Source organism: Miniopterus natalensis, chromosome 12 (assembly GCF_054644295.1).
Source record: "Miniopterus natalensis isolate mMinNat1 chromosome 12, mMinNat1.hap1, whole genome shotgun sequence".
Lineage (NCBI taxonomy): Eukaryota > Metazoa > Chordata > Mammalia > Chiroptera > Miniopteridae > Miniopterus > Miniopterus natalensis.
In genome coordinates this window covers 34,327,284-34,343,589 of record NC_142092.1, presented here as the reverse complement: position 1 = coordinate 34,343,589, position 16,306 = coordinate 34,327,284, and the positions used below count along the sequence as shown (strand labels likewise).

The 16,306-nt window shown below is 41.8% G+C and overlaps 1 protein-coding gene across 1 annotated transcript in view; it reads right to left on the bottom strand.

The window, feature by feature from the left end:
• ENTREP1 (endosomal transmembrane epsin interactor 1) overlaps nt 1-4,073 on the bottom strand; it is a 57,348-nt gene extending 53,275 nt beyond the window's left edge. Inside the window, exon 1 of the mRNA XM_016214293.2 lies at nt 3,633-4,073. Within this exon, the coding sequence (XP_016069779.2) occupies nt 3,633-4,040 (408 nt within the window). The 5' untranslated portion in view covers nt 4,041-4,073. The remainder of the gene's footprint in view (nt 1-3,632) is intronic.
• Between the last annotated feature and the right edge of the window lie 12,233 nt (nt 4,074-16,306).

Below are 16,306 nucleotides of genomic sequence, written 5' to 3'. Positions count from 1 at the left end.
AGACATGCAGAGGTGTATATGGGACAAATACTCTTGAACTATATATACCATGTTTAACAAAATAACACTTTAAAGTAAATATATTTGTCCCTTGATTTAATTTTGTATCAAATATACAAGCAAAATTTTTACTGAAGACAAAAGATTTGCCCATTGAGTTTGATATAGCAGATTACAGCACATAATGGTCATCCAAAGCGTGAAATGTGAGGATATCCTTCTACTGTGTACCCACATGGGTTTGAAGTAACCTTAGACTTAAGTTGGCACTGCTATTCAACTACCAAGTTTCACTGGACAATAAAACTTCTGAGTGATAAAATGTGGTATGTCCATACAATGTAGTCTCATTTGGCAATAAACAGGAATGAATTACTGATACATGTCACAACATGGATGAACCTTAAAAACATTATGCTAAGTGAAAGAAGCCAGTCACAAAGGATCACATGTTGTATAATTCCTTTTATATTAAATGTCCAGATTAAGAAATCCACAGAGACAGAAAAATGATTAATCAGTGGATGTCTGGGGATAAGGGCATCAGGGGGAAATGGAGAATGAGTGCTAATGGGTACAGGCTTTCTTTTTTATTGATTTGAGGGGTAGAGAGAAACATCTACTCATTGTTCCACTTATTTATGCATTCAATGGTTGGTTCTTCTATGTATCCTGACTAGAGATCGAACCCACAACCTTGGCTTATGAGGACAACACTCTAACCAACTGAGTTACCTGGCCAGGGCAGGATTTCTTTATGGGGTGATAAAAATTTTCTAAATTTGATTGTGATGGTGGCTGTACAATTCTGTGAATTTACTAAAAATCACTGAATTGCACACTTTAAGTGGGTAAATTGCATGGAATGTGAATTATATCTCAAAAAAGCTGTTACTTTTTAAAAAACTTCTACAGTCTTCAAGCCGTAACTTTTAGGCTTTTTTTCATAAAAACCTTAGTTCAGCTCTCTTTAGTTACAATGTACTACTAAGTCCCTTTCTTTTAACTATTAAAGCCTTTCCTTTTAGAAATATGTACAGAAGTATTTAATGGCTGAAATTATACCTGGGGTTTGCCTTCAAGTAAGCCGGTGGATATTAAGAAGGGGGAAAGGGTGTGGGTATAAAGTGGCCATGTGTGTACAGCTACCAAAGCTAGATGATGGGTAAACAGAGTTTCATTTCACTATCCTTGTTATATTTGTTGAGGTTTGAAATTTTCCTAATAAAAGATCACAACTGGAGAGTGATTCTTAAGACTTCCTGGTCATTTCTATGCTGTCTCTCTATTCTGTTTATGTTTTCTTTTTTTAAATAAACACATATTGAAATATTTACAGATGAAATAATGTGATGTCTGAGATTTGCTTCAAAATAATATAGGAAGTGAATCTGACAAATGGAGTAGGAAACATAATGGAGATAATTCCTCCCCTGCTTGGAACACCCATCCTCCTGGAGTTATCAGAACACACAGACCCAGCAGCAGAGCCAGGAAGAGGTACAGATGCAACAATTGTTGGATCTGGGGGAGGATATATGACGGTTCTTGCACAGTGCTTAAACAGATGTAAAATTTCCCATAATGCAGAGTTTTAAACACAACACCACCTCTCTCACACACATACATGCAAAAGGTAAGCTACTGGTGAGACTTTTTTCATAAAACTAGGTAGAGTCATGGTGCCTAATGCCATCTGAAATCCTATTGAGATGCAGTACCTGTTGTCACTTTGCAAATTGAGGCCAACCTCAGAAACAGGCCACAAAAAATAAGAATAATGAACAGTTGCAAGTTTGCATATAGAGCTAGGGGCCAGGAGGTGGAAAACATCCCTATAGAAGAGAATTTAGTTCCAAATAACTGATTCTTTCCCTAATCTGGTTTCCTGGGTCCTAGAAACAAGGACACACTGAGCCAGCAGGTCCCAGTGAAGAGCCTTCATCTTCTGGCTGATGGCCTTTTTTATTTATTTTTTTAATACTTCATCAACTCTAACTGTGCCTCGAGTGACATCTAAGTGCATTTACCTCTGGAAAAATTCACAATAGCACACCTGATTTCTGGTTTTAATTTTAAAAGGGAAAAAATCGTTTTCAATAATCCTAAACTAGCTGTCCTTAAGAAGACGAGATTATGATTTAACCAAGAGCAAATCCCTAAAAATGTATGCCAGTTTCATTTCTGGCCCATGGCATTTAGAGAAATGAAATGCACCCACCATTTGGCTGAATTTAGTCTGAGAACTGGACTAAAAAGCATAATGGATCTAATTCCTCCTCAGTCAGGAATACTCCTCCTCCTGGAGTTTTAAAGAACACTCAGGGAGGCCAGCAGGAAAGCCCAAGAGCAGGGCTAAGAGCATGGGATTCTTTTTACCTGAGGCATAGACTGTGAACTCCAGTTATTAGCACAGCATGGGTTGTGGCACAGTAAGATCACCCAGCATCAAAGTATTTCAAAGGGGAGTAAACTGGCATCAGTTTAAGTATAAAATGTCAGGCTAGGCTCCAGGTACACAAGGTTCTTAATGTTCTTTTCAAATAATGACTTTGGGTTTAATGAGTCCTCCCTATAGTCTTAGAATCTGGTCTTGAATCTGGGTATGTGTGGACCTACAAATGAACAATTTTTATGCATTCAGAACATATATTCATTACAGATCTTAGTCAAAACTACAGGCACTCCCATACTTTTAGATTTAGTTAGTTCATGAAAAGGTAATTTACTTTAAAATGCTCATCTTCCACAATCTTTCCACAAAGACCTGTTTCCAAGTCTCTCAACCCAGGCAAATTTCAAGAGTTTGGATGCCTTGAAAGCTGTGAAATTGCTATGAGACAGGGAAGAGTAGTCACCCAGTGTCCACAGACACTGGAGGCTGGCACCTTTGCCCAGATCAGCCTGTCCCATTGGAGGAGGCAGGGCCAAGTCCCTGAGGGGGGCAGACATCTCCAGCTCCTCTTCCAGTTCCTGGGGTGTTGGAAAGCTCATACATAATGATAGTTCGGGTCCTGGAGAATTAAATTCTGTACAGCAGCCTGTGTGGTTCCGAGTGGGGGCTTAGGGCCTTCCTTTAATGACCAGGTACAAGCATGAATTTACACACACCCTGTCATTACTTTTGCACTCATCCCCAGATACATTTCACATTTATCAGGTGTGTTAAGGGGGAATAAAATAAGTGTCACTTCATCCACCCTACAAACACACCTACTATGTGCCAGGCACTGTTGATAACATCAGTGAACAAAACGTCAAAATCCCTGTCCTCCTCACAGGGACACTGTCAGCGAAGTAAACATTCCAAGGCCAAAGAAGTTTAATAATTTCCCCCCTACTTTCCTGAAAACCCCCTTCCCCATCCTTCCAATCTCCCAAAGAGCTGGAAATCTGTTTGATTCTATTTGTTTGACAGGGACAGCAAAATCCTTTAGGTTACGAGAAACAGACACCGTCCAAGTACAACCCAAAAGGCTCTCTTGGAGCCTTTTTTCCAAAAACTTCAACCCGCCTTTGGGGCTATGCTTCCCACCTGCAGCCCTGGGAACCCAATCGTGGGGCAGTGGAGGGGACCTGCCAGTCCCCTGGGTGGGCCCTGCGGAGGCGAGAGGGGCGCACAGGGCACTTACCGAGGAGCCAGCCCAGAACGGGCAGGAGTTCTTCACCTGCGGGGAGCTGCTCAAGGATAGTGCCCCGAAGCTGAGTGCCACCATGCAGCAGCCCAGGATCAGCTGCAGCAGCCCGAGCGACAACAGTGGACGGCCGGGGAGCAGCGCGGAGCTCGGGGCGGCAGCGGCGGCGGCGACTGCCCGGCGGGAGGAGAGCACGGTCGGTGGGGCCAGCACCCCGGAGGCGGCGGCGGAGCAGCGAGGCCGCACTGGGGGCTGCAGAGCAGCCCGGGGCCAGCGCGGCCGCAAGGGGGGCAGCGGTGGCTCCTGGGCAGCAGTGGCCGCGGCGCCCGGGCCCCCGGCCTGCGGCCCACCCGAGAGCCCGGCCACCGGGCAGCAGGAGCCCGGGAGCACCACGGGCAGAGACATGGACGGGCCGGCGGGGAAGGGAGCGGCCGGCGGCGGCAGGGAGGGACGCGGACCAGAGCCGCGGGCGCCGCGCACTGGGCACCGCGGGCGGGCTCTGAGGCCGAGGGGGAGGGAAGGAAATGCGCGCAGCCCAACCACTTGCTGCGGCCTCTGCCGATGCCGCTGCCGCTGCTGCCACCTCCGCCGCTGCTGCTGTCCCTGCCGCCGCCCTGGCAGCCGCCAGCCGCACCCACCTGCCACCAAGTCGGTCCCCCTCGGGCTGGCCCCTGGCGCCCTCTCCCTCTCACCGCCACACACCCAAGCGCGCCCTGCGCTGGGGGCGCGGGGCTGCTGCAACCTTTGGGTCACAGCCGAACCTCTGCCCGCTCTCTGGGGCCCAGAAGAGGTGCCCAGCTCCATTGTTTTCCAATAGGTCCCTCGGGCTTGGGGCGACCCCACGGCCAGCGGCCAGCGTGCACTGGAGCCGGCGGGGACCCCCCAGTGTCTGCCCGCCTCCCGCGGAGCTGGGGCTGGACAGCAGTGCAGGGAGTGCCGCGGACCCTCACCCGCCCTTCGCCCGCTCAGCCGAGAGAAGGGCCTTGGCAACCTTCCATGCGAAGGGCGTCCGGCTTTAAACTTCCCCACCAGGGCGGGGGAGTGGCCGGAGGGAGGGCTATGGGTGACTCGGTGGGAAAAGTCTAAGCCGCAGAGCTTGGGGAAGGACCAAGCAGCCCGGAGTCGCCGCTCGCGTGCTCCCGGGTGCTGGCAGTGTGCTGGGGCCCTGCTGCCTGGAAGGAGGGGTACGGGGTGCGGGCCGGTGCTTTCCCAGCACCAGAGGAGGAGCCAGTGTGAGCATGAGGTTTACCCTGGAAGTATCCAGAATCCAGGTGGACACTCTGTGCCCACCTCACGTGACTCAAGAGCTGTATTAGGTAGGTATCACCTGGTAGAACATAGAATCCCAATCTTACAAAAAACAATCCTAATTTTTCGTAATTTGTAAGACATATTTAGAGCTTTTTTTTTAATGATTCGACTTTGCAAAATTATTTTCCTTAATAATATACTCTTCCCTTGGAAGGATTCTTATGTGCTGAAAATGATCTTATATGTAAAACATAAATCTGTTAGAATAGATTTTTTCCAGGTTAAGACCAGGGCACTGTCACTTCGTAATAAGTCAGTCTTGGCATTAGACAGCTCATTTTATCAGTAAGGTGAGGGTATTTAATATCCTCCTGCCCCACAAACGAAGGGAAATGTGTACCTGTTCTTATGCTCTGTTTGGTCATTAATTACTTCATCCCACAATGTGATGCACTGCTAGTGTGCAAGTGTGTTTACATATACACTTTTTGAATTATTAAAGCACCTGTGATTAAGAACCCCTAGGACTTCTTTTACAAACTCTTCTTAGAAATAAACTTCAAATCCTAGAGAAAGAGGGATCTTTTAAAATAAATGTTTTAAAGTATGTAGTTTCATGTACTTTAAAAATATCTTACAAGTACATGTTCTTAAATTGCAGGTATGGTTAAATTAAAAGCTTCTTGTATGCTGAATGTATACCTTTTATTTTAAACACAAGCTCCAAGGTATTTAATTTTTAAGATTCTACTACACTGTGCAATATAAAAAATCTTACTGAGTCTTAAGAAATTCCATCAGCTCAATGAATCTATTCCACTGGTCAGTCCTTGACCCCTGAAATGTATTCTTTGTGTCTAGGAATGTTGGTGCTAGAAGTCACATAGCCTCCTTCCCTTAGGGTGGTTAATGACTGGAAAGGGAAGAGTTCCAGAGCTGATAACCATCTGTTTCTTGCTGTAGGTACTAGTTACATGGGTGGGGTTCACTTTTTAAAAATTCAGAGTTACACATTGCGCACTCCTCTGTATCTTATAAACACTTTAAAGTATTCCTAAGTACTGTACCCTTAAAATTTTTAAGTCTGTTACCCTATATAGAAGCAGATGGTAGCAGAGGTAATTAAAATCCATAGATAGTTTTATCCAATAGCTTTACTTATTTTTTTCAGACCACTAAACCTTTTCCAAAGCTGCTAATTAAGAGTTGTTGCATTGTCGTATTCTTGTTTTGTTATTGGCCACATTTATAGCTGTGAGTTTCCTCTTCTGCCTATCTGAAACACAAATCCATGTAACACTGTCCCAACCTTTAAGGTTATGTCAAACAACACTCTTGAGTATTTGGGCTTTGGAGTTTTAGAGTTTGTAATCCAAGTATGATTCTTCGCATCCCCCCAAACACTTGCTTATAGTAAGTCCTTAGTTATACCTGACCAAGCTGAGCTGTCTGAAACTGAACACTTACAGAATTATTCAGAGCTGTTGATTTCAGATTGACTTAAAAAAATAAAGTGAGGACTTTAGAAGACAATCTGGCAGTTCCTCAAAAAGTTAAACATAGAGTTCTCATTTGACCCAGGAATTTCACACCTAGATGTACACCCAAGAGAAATTAAAACACATGTCCACACAAAAACTTGTACACAAATGGCATTACTCATAAGAGCCAAAAGGTAGAAGCAACCCAAGTATGGATCAATGGGTAAACAAAATTTGGTAGTCCATGCAATGGAATACTTTTGGTAATAAAAAGGAATGAAGTACTGACACATGCTACAACATGAATGACCTTTGGAAACATTATGCTAATGCTAAAGGAAATAAGTCAAAACAGGACAAGAACCATACTGTTTCACTCATATGTGGGCTATAAAACAGAGAGCAACAACCAACAAACCAAAACAAACGCACAGGCACTGACAACAGCATGGTGGCTGCAGAGAGGGAGGAGGCTGAGGGGAGGCAGGAGGGAAAGGGGTCAAGCATGTGGCGAGGGAAGGAGACTGGACTCGGGTGGTAAACACACAGTGCAGTGTACAGATGATGCATTCTGAGATTATACATTTGAAACATATATTATTATTAACCAATGTCACCACATAAATTTAATTTAAAAAGAAAACATTACACTAAGTAAAAGAAACCAGTCACAGAAGGCCACCTATTATATGATTCCATTTATATGAAACCTCCAGAATAGACAAATCAATAGACACAGAGAGTAGATTAATGGTTGTTTATGGTTGGAGGGATGGGGAGATTAATTGGGGAAGGGTGACTGCTAAAGGGTATAGGGTTACTTTTTGAGGTGATAAAATATTCCAAAATTGTGGTGATGATGGCACAATTCTGTGAATATATTAAAAACCACTAAATTGTACACTTTAAGTGGGTGAATAAAGATATGAGAACTATATCTCAATAAAGCCCTTAAAGAGAGAAAGAACAAGTAGAAAAATTGGCCCAGACATTTCATTAATGTAGGTGAAAGTCCAAGGAAACAACAGTTGTTAGTGTATTGTTTCGTGGGACCCAGCTGCCAGCTTTCCTCATGATCAAAGCCAAGGAGAAATTTCCACGAACTCTTCCCTTCCCTGTACTTCATTTTCTGCTCTTCCCAAACAAAGCCTTCACTGCTCAGAAGTTAGGCTCTTCCTCTCAGGTTCCACTGACACCTTTACACAAGCTCCTTAGTTCCTCCCACCCTTTCTCAGAAGACCCAACCTGTCTGCTAATTACAGGAAGTTATTCCACTTTAGAGTAGGAGCTGCTGCTGAAACACCTTAAAACATGTTCCCTGACAACCTGCCTCTAATTCTTAAATTTTAGAAAGAGAAGAGTTTCTCTGAGTAAGACACAGTGGACCCTAGAAGTCCTCATTTAATATGGTGGCTTTGGAGCAGCTTCTCAAAGTATGGTCTGCAAACCACAGAACCATTAGGGGAGCATGTCAAAATGCAGCTTCACAGGCTTCCCCCACACCCACTCCCTCACTCTGAATAAGAGTCCTGGGAACCTAAATTTTAACAGATTCCCCAAAACATTTATGGAAGGAACCATTCAGACTCCAGAATTTTTATATGGGAATTTTTATGCAGGAGGGGTCTACGGGAAGCAAATTAGCTGGAAGGGGAAGGCAGAGGATTTGGCTTAAAAAGAAATTTAGATGTAAATATACTGGGGATAGAGGCTTTGCTGGTCCCCAGTCAGGCACTGGTGTCCAGGTTATTTTTATGCACAGGAAGGAAGGATTTAGATCACTGGATTCTAATGGAAGAGGCAACATATTAGGAGTCAGACATCCTGGGTTGTAGCCCCTCATCTACTATGTGATCTTGAGCCAGTTCCAAGTGTCTCTAGCCTCAATGGCTTCCTTGGTCAAGTGCAAGTGTGTGATGCTTCATCTGCCTAAGGCTGGATTATGTGATCAGCTGGAGTCCCCAGGCCTGCAATTTTGAAGTTCAGCCATTCTCATTGCCATGGTTTCTCAGATGACCAACAAGAGAGCAGGAACCAAGAAAAACTGGTGAATTTTTATGTGGAATCATTAAACATGCTGACCCAAGATACCCAGGAGAAAACCAAAAACTTAGGCTTCAGGTTCCATGGTCGTGAGGGGGTGTGTTGTATGAGGACTGTGTTGAGGATATGGAGTGGCAGCTTCAATTATAACATTTCACTTTGCAGAGAAAGGTCTGTGGAACTGTTTTTGTGTGTGTGTTTTTTAAGAGAGAGAATGAAAGAAAGAAAGCGACCCTGAGCAGAGCTGGACAAATCACGCACTCAATTTTTCTGAAACAACGGTGCAGACTGATTGTTAAGGACTCTTAAGGCAACTGGTCCCAATGTGGTAAGCAGTTAGACAAGAGCAGAGCAAGGACAATGGCCCAGGTAGAGAAGGTTACCAGGATGGAAAGCCTGGGTTTCCTAGCAAAGGACAATTTTAGGGTAGGACCTTGCCCCCAGGGTTGCCTTTCCTCCCCTAGCATATCGCTGGTCTTGCGGTTTGGACCCCCTGACCTTTTCTCCCTAGAGATAACATCTAGGCCTCAGTTGTATTTCAGCTCCAGGCCCAGAAAAGCAACAAAACCAGCCATGGCTGACTTCAGGACCAGCTGCAATGGATAATGACCCCCTGCCCTGGCACCAGCCCATCAATCAGTGGAGACCACAACCCTGGAAGACACACCTAGAAAACCGCTGAATATTCTATTGAGATCTTCCCCTGAGACCGCCCCTAAAATCTCCACCCTTAAAACCTTTAGAGGACCCAGTGCTCTCCCTCCTGGGAGCAGTCCTCACCTTCCCCTCTCCGCCCCCCCCAACCAGGCATTACCATTAGCTTCCTCACTCCCAACCTCCAAGGGCCCTTCCTTTGCCTTATAACTTGTTTCCTAAACCCATTTCTTCTAGGAATTACTTTTTCTACCTCTGTGATTAACAAAAATGTTCTCTAATAGTTTGGGTTTTGGCTCTGAATTCTTTCCTAGCCAGAACCCATGAACCAAGGTTGCTGAACCCAGGTCCAGTATGACTCCACTGGACTAGCACCCAGTGCCATTCCCATGGCCTACAACACCAAGACAGACTTAATTGTTAAACAGAAGGGCTGCAGCCATACTTTTCCCCCCATTGCTGAAATTAAATACTGAAAAAGTCTTATAACGCAAATCCCACAAAGGACAATTCAAGTCAACTGCCCTAAAAATTATTTATGGCTTATGAATTTCTAGGGGAGATACACATACGTGTAATAAAGTATATCTTCTTAAGTAAGGGAGACTGTGTGAATTTGTGTGTGTGTGAGAACCTTACAATATCAGAGCTTCCTGCAAGTTCAAGTTTCTTTTAAGTCAAAGCTGTAATTCACCTTTGAGCAGCAACAATTCCTTTGTTCTGGGGCCATTGCTGGAACAGCCCTTTAGTTATGCAAATATGAAGCCTAGACCCTTCGGAAACAGATGATTAGGGAAAAGATGTAGGATGTAAAAGGCTGTCTGCCTGGAGTGGGCTGAGTTACAGATCCTCTCCCACTAAGGGGTTCTTGGTCTGGGTGCTTGTCAGTCTCACCAGGGAAGCTTTAAAAAATATATACAATTTCTAAGCACCCAGCTGCACAGATACTAACTTGTGCGGTCTTCAGTGAGGTGAGGCCCATGCAGATATATTTAATAAAAGCTCCCCAGAGTTTGGTGGGTCCTGGAAAGCTATGTCTCAGAGACCAATATACCTTTCTGTGTGTGTGCGTGCGTGTTCTTTCTAGCAACTTTTCATGGAAAAGAGGCCCTAAATCCCCCAAAGATAGTTAGAAGATGGGCATTCTTGCCCATCAAGCTGAAGGAGAAACAATAAGAGGGACTTGGCCTGGGCTGGGGACAGCCCATGTAGACTGAGTGGTAGATGGCCCCATATATTGGGTTTTTCAAGACTGACAAACTCTGTGGGAAATGTACAATTCACTGAATTTAAAATGTCTTAGCCATTGACCTACTGAAGACCACAAAGCCACCACAAAGGCCAGAGGGACAGGTGGATTCCCCAGAGAAAATCATCCCTAAATTACAGATCGGAGCTCCTTCACTACACAGTCATCTTTAACATCCCCATAAACTGCCCCAGAGATCAGATACGGTCTCCTTGCTTTGTGCTTCACATCCTTCTCTACTTCCCATCAGTTTTCACTGTCTGATTTCTTGTCTAGATTCCTAAGTAGACTCTGCATACAGGAGACAATCCATAAATGGTAGCTTGTATTTTTGTGGGACAATCAAGACAGATTTGTTTTGACCCACTGAAGGACTCCTGTTTCTGTTCAGCCCTGGAAGTGATTGGTGATGAGAACATGTACTTTCTTCCACCAAATAAAGAGCTGGCCATGGACGCCTTCCTTGCCAGTTCGAATGGGTGAATGGATGAATGGATGGATGGATGAATGAATGAATAAATGGTCTTTCCTTTTTCTCTCACTTGCTGTGTGATCTTATACAAGTCACATCACTTCAATGGGTTTCAGTGTTTTCCATTAACAAGAAGTGCGGTGGGGTAGATAGGGAGGGGCTTAGACTAGCTTATGTGTGTGGTTCTTTCCAGTTCTAACATAAAATTCTAAATGCCAACATTTAGAATTGCTCTCTTCTCAAGGTGCCTTGATCTCCTTTGAATAGGAATATCCTGTTTATGAATTATCTCAATGGGAAAGTACAAAGACGTGTGTGTGTGCGTGTGTGTGTGTGTGTATGTAAATGAAGCTGAAAGAGAACCTGGGGCCCCGAAACCCTGGTGTCAGGCTACCTGCTGCCCGAATATCAGGTGTCCCCGTTCACAGTGGCTATGTTATCTGTCAGCCTCAGAACTTAGCCCCAGAGACCAGGAGCTGTGCCCCTCTCCAACTCAGAGGCTTTGCAGCTTAGGATATGACTAAGGATGAGCTTTCTGTGACACACCTCTGAGGGGACTGATGTAACTACCAACCAAACCATCTTTACTGGGTGGGAGAGTGGAGACTGAGGGTGAGAGGGGGAGGGCAGTGATGCATGGTTTTCAGTGTTCTTGGAAGTGGAGGATAGATGCAATATGGGAGAAACCTCAGGATCCTAGAGGCCACTAACCATGAGCCTTGTAAACAGAAACCCCAAGGTCAACAAGAAGTGGAGGGTTAGCCAGTGAAAAATGCTGAGTGCACTTAAATCTGAAACAGCGCCAAAAAGCAGTGGGCTCTGGAGCAACCAACCATGCAGAATATCAAGAATCAGAGGGAGTGAGAAGACTGATACTAGACACTTACATGTTTCATAATGTTTGTATTAATCTTTCAGTCACACTATCTCATATAATACCACCAACAACCATATCATTAATTTTTTTACTCATTTAAAGATGAAGAACATGAGGTTCAGAGACATAGAGTGACTTCCTCAAAGTCAGACTGCAAAGCCAAAGCAAAAACCTAGGGCTTCTGACATCTAATTCAATTTCTTTCCCAGCACACTACAGCAATATTTACACAACATGACTCATCATTTAGGAAAGCATGGGAAAGGGCCCTCGAATGGCTGAATTAAGAAATACATCTTCAATTTTGTCTGTCTGTCCCATTTCCAGGAACTACTCTTTGCCCTACCCCAGCCATGTGGTCCCAGTTAGGGCTGCCATGTTCTTCCCCGACTCCACCCACTGTCTGGAAATGAGGCACCCATCTAACCTGAGGGGCCCTCCCAGCACCTCTTCTCTGAGCCACAATTGGTTGGCCCGTATCAATAGAATGACTTCATAATTGTGACTGCAAGTCAGAAAAATCCCTGTGAGATGTCCAAATCAAAAATTAGGATATATCCTAAAAAGATGTTTGATCAATTTCAGCATCTATTTCTCTAAGTGAAAGAAGCCAGTCACAAAAAAACACACAGAGTATATGATTCCATTTATAGTAAATGTCCAGAAAAGGCAAATTTATGGAGACATAATATAGACTAGTGGTTGGTTAGGTTTGGGGGGAATAAGGGTATAGCTAAAGGGTATGGGGTTTCTTTTTGAGGGAATGAAAATATTCTAAAACTGACCATGGTTATGGTTGCATTTATCTGTGAATATACTAAAAACTATTGAATGGTAAACTTTAAATGGGTAAGTTGTATATAGGTGAACTATATCTCAATAAATCTGTTTAAAAATTTCTGTTAGAACCTCTAAATAAAACAAATGACATAATTTCTTAAGATTATATGTTAAGGGCTTAAAGGTTATATCTCAAATCATCATGAAGAGCATAGGAAACAATTTCATTAAATTTAGGAATAAGTTAAGAATATTTGTGTTCTCCACTTGAAATTGCATTCTAAGATTTCTAGCTAAGGAAAGACAAATACTTGAAAGGAGAATAATTATTATAATTTCAAATATATGACTTATAACTGGAAAAAAGTACAATAACCCTAAATATCCAGAATAATGAAAGAAGAAATGAATCTGTGTAATTCAAATATCTTTAAAGTTAAATGAAAAAACATATTTAAATACTACAGGTTCCCATCAGTTTCAAAGTTGGATGGAAAAAAAAGACATTAATATGCACTAAAATCAGACAAGTGCAAATCCAATCAAGTGACCAGCTCCTGGCAGGACTTCCGGTTTTCATAAGCAGGTGGAAACTCAACTGTCTGGATAAATTGAATCCAGCTAGTGGTGTACAAGAGCCATACTTCCTTTTTTAAGTTCTGAAGTCATGTCACAGAAACCAAATAAGCAATCTCAACATGACAGTAGTGTTGGTGAAAAGAAATCCACTGGAAGTCTGTAGCTCAGGTCTCATACTCAGCCCTAATTTCTAGTTTTAAGTGATCCCAGTTAACTAAGGTGGTACCATATCTCATTCAATTGAATTTAACTTAAGACAGCATTATTTTATGTATCACTAAGAAAGACTAACTGCTACCAATTAAGGTGCTATTAATTTTAAGATACATATGAATTTCAGAGATGTTAAAATGAGCATTTTAAACTAGATGAAATTTCCTTAGTAAACGAGCATCCTTTAATCCTGGAAGAATTTAGAATTAAATATTCTGAACTCATGAATTCTACTAGTATTCCTTAGTGAATAGCAGGTTTTAATTCTGGGAGGATTTAAAATTAAGTATTAAAAAATTTTATGGGCGTCAAAACCAGTTATTAATACTTCCGTGTTTAGAAAGACCCTATATATATTACATATTCTGTGTGTTTGTGATATTGGAAAAAAAATGTTGTATTAGAGAGCCTTTTAACTCCACTTCAAAGTATATAATTGAATAACTAAGTTAGACTTATGATATTGTACTGAAATCCTACTAAGTTCATACACAGTATTGGAACACCTATTAGAACTTTAGCTTTCACTTATTTGTAAGGTTAATATATTGTATTTATAAGAGGTAAGTCCTCAGGAACATTTATTAGTTTGGTCAAGCAACTAAAATACTTAGAAGAATATCAAATATCTTAAGTTGATAAACAATATTTGAAATGTTGAAGCAGTTTGAGTTTTGAATACTCAAACAATATTTAAATATCCCTTAAAGTGTAATTGTTAACTGCTAGATTTATAAACAGAATAAAAAGTTCTATAAGAACAAGAGCTATAATAAATTGAAAACAACTTGTTTAAACCAAAAGTAAATTTCTGAAGAGTCTTTTTGGCAAATAAAACTCACCCTCAATGTTACCAGAATGCTTGCATTAACAGTCTAGAGGGGCACATGAACCCAATTTGCCAATTAGAGATTTTGCCTAGAATTTTTCAAACTGGAGTTGGGATCAAGAGTCTCTCTGGTGGTGAGAGCTTGGAGTCCAGGGTCTTTCGAGCTCCATGTAGTCTTGTCTTTTGCTATGTGGAGGAAACCAGCCTGCATGGAAAGTGAAGCTTATGGCAGAGAAATGGAGGCAAGATCCAGAGAAATGGGGGGGGGGGGGGGGCAGGGGGGGTGCACATGTCCTGGTGGGTTCAAGTCTTAGTTCCAGCTATTCCTCAGGTCCAGCTGCACTTCAAGCTTCCTGCCATCAGGCTATTGAACTCTTCCTTCAATTACATGAGATACTTCAATCTTTCTAACAAAATCCCCTTTTCTGATTACTTTGATTTGATTTCTGCCTCTGGCAACACAAACATTTCAACATTCTCAGGTATTCTGATAAATTCAGGTAATGCCTGCATAGTGGGAAAACCCCAGCTCACTGAGTGAAGGGTTGTGTCATAGTCAATATCACCAAATTGTTAATAATGAACAGCCTTGGGAAAGTCTGTGATAAGAAAACTTGTGTTTAAGCTGCTTGTTATTTATGGAATAGTAAACTTACATAATACACAAAAATTAACTCATGAACCTAAATATATAAGAGCTAAAACTATAAAATCCCTGAAAGAAAAAATAGGAGTAAATCTTCATGATCTTGAGTTAGGCAATGGTTTCTTAGATATATCACCAAAAAGACAAGCAACAGAAGAAAAAAATAAATTAGACTTCATCAAAATTTAAAACTTTTGTGCTTCAAAGGACACTATGTAGAAAATAAATTTAAAAATCCACAGAATGGGAGGAACTTTTTGCATATAATATGTCTGATAAAGGACTTATATGCTAAAGAACTCTTACAGATCAATAATAAAAATACAACTAACCCAATTTAAAAATGGGCAAAAATCAAAATAGACATTTCTCCAAAGAAGATAAATAAGTGGCCAATAAGCACATGAAAAGATGTTCAACATCATTAGTCATTAGGGGAAAATACCATAATGAGATACCACTTCACACCCACCAGGATGGCAAGAATAAAAAAAAAACAGACAATAACAGTGTTGGAGAGAATGTGGAGAAATCAGTACTCACACGTGTCTAGTGGAAATACAGACTGGTGCAGCCCATGGAGTATCTCCCCGAAAGATCCTATGTTGGGCCACAAAACAAATCTTAACAAATTTAAGAAGACTGAAATCATATCAAGTATCTTTTACAACCAAAATGATATAGGAATCAATAACGGGAGGAACATTCACAAATATGTGGAAATTAAACAACACACTCCTGAATAACCAATGGGTCAAAGATGAAATCAAAGGGGAAATCAGAAAGTACCTTGAGACAAATGAAAACAAAAAACTAGATATGCACATGCAGAAGAAGGAAATCGAATGCTTATCTTATACCCTACACAAAAATTAACATGAAATGGATTAAAGACTTAAATGTAAGACCTGAAACCATAAACCTACTAGAAGAAAACCTAGGAGAAAAGCTACTTGACACTGGTCTGAGCAATGATTTTTTTTATATGACACCAGATGCAGATGTAACAAAATAAAAAATAGACAAATAGGATTACATCTAACTAAAAAGCTTCTGCACAACAAAGGAAACAACAGAGCAAAAAGGCAACCTATGAAACGAGAGAAAATATTTGCAAACCAAATATGTGATATGGGCTTAATATCCAAAACATGTAAGGAATACAGATAACTCAACAGCAAATGAACAAGTAACCTGATTTTTAAGGGAGGAAAGAACTTGAATACACATTTTTCAATAAAAGACATATAAATAAATGGCCAAGAGGTGCTCATCACCACTATTCATCAGAGAAATGCAAATCAAAACCACAACTGTCATCACCTCACACCTGTTAGGATAGCTATTATCAAAAAGACAAAAGATAACTGTGTTGGTGAGGATGTGGAAGAAAAGGAAGCCTCATACACTGCTGGTAGGAATGTAAATTAGTTCAGCTTTTATGGAAAACAGCATGCAGGTTCCTAAAAAAAAATAAGAATAGAGCTACCATATGACCCAGCAATCCCTCTTCTGGGTATCTACCTGAAAATTTTGAAAGCATTTACTTGTAAAGATATATGCACTCCTATGATCACTGCAGCATTATTTACGGTGG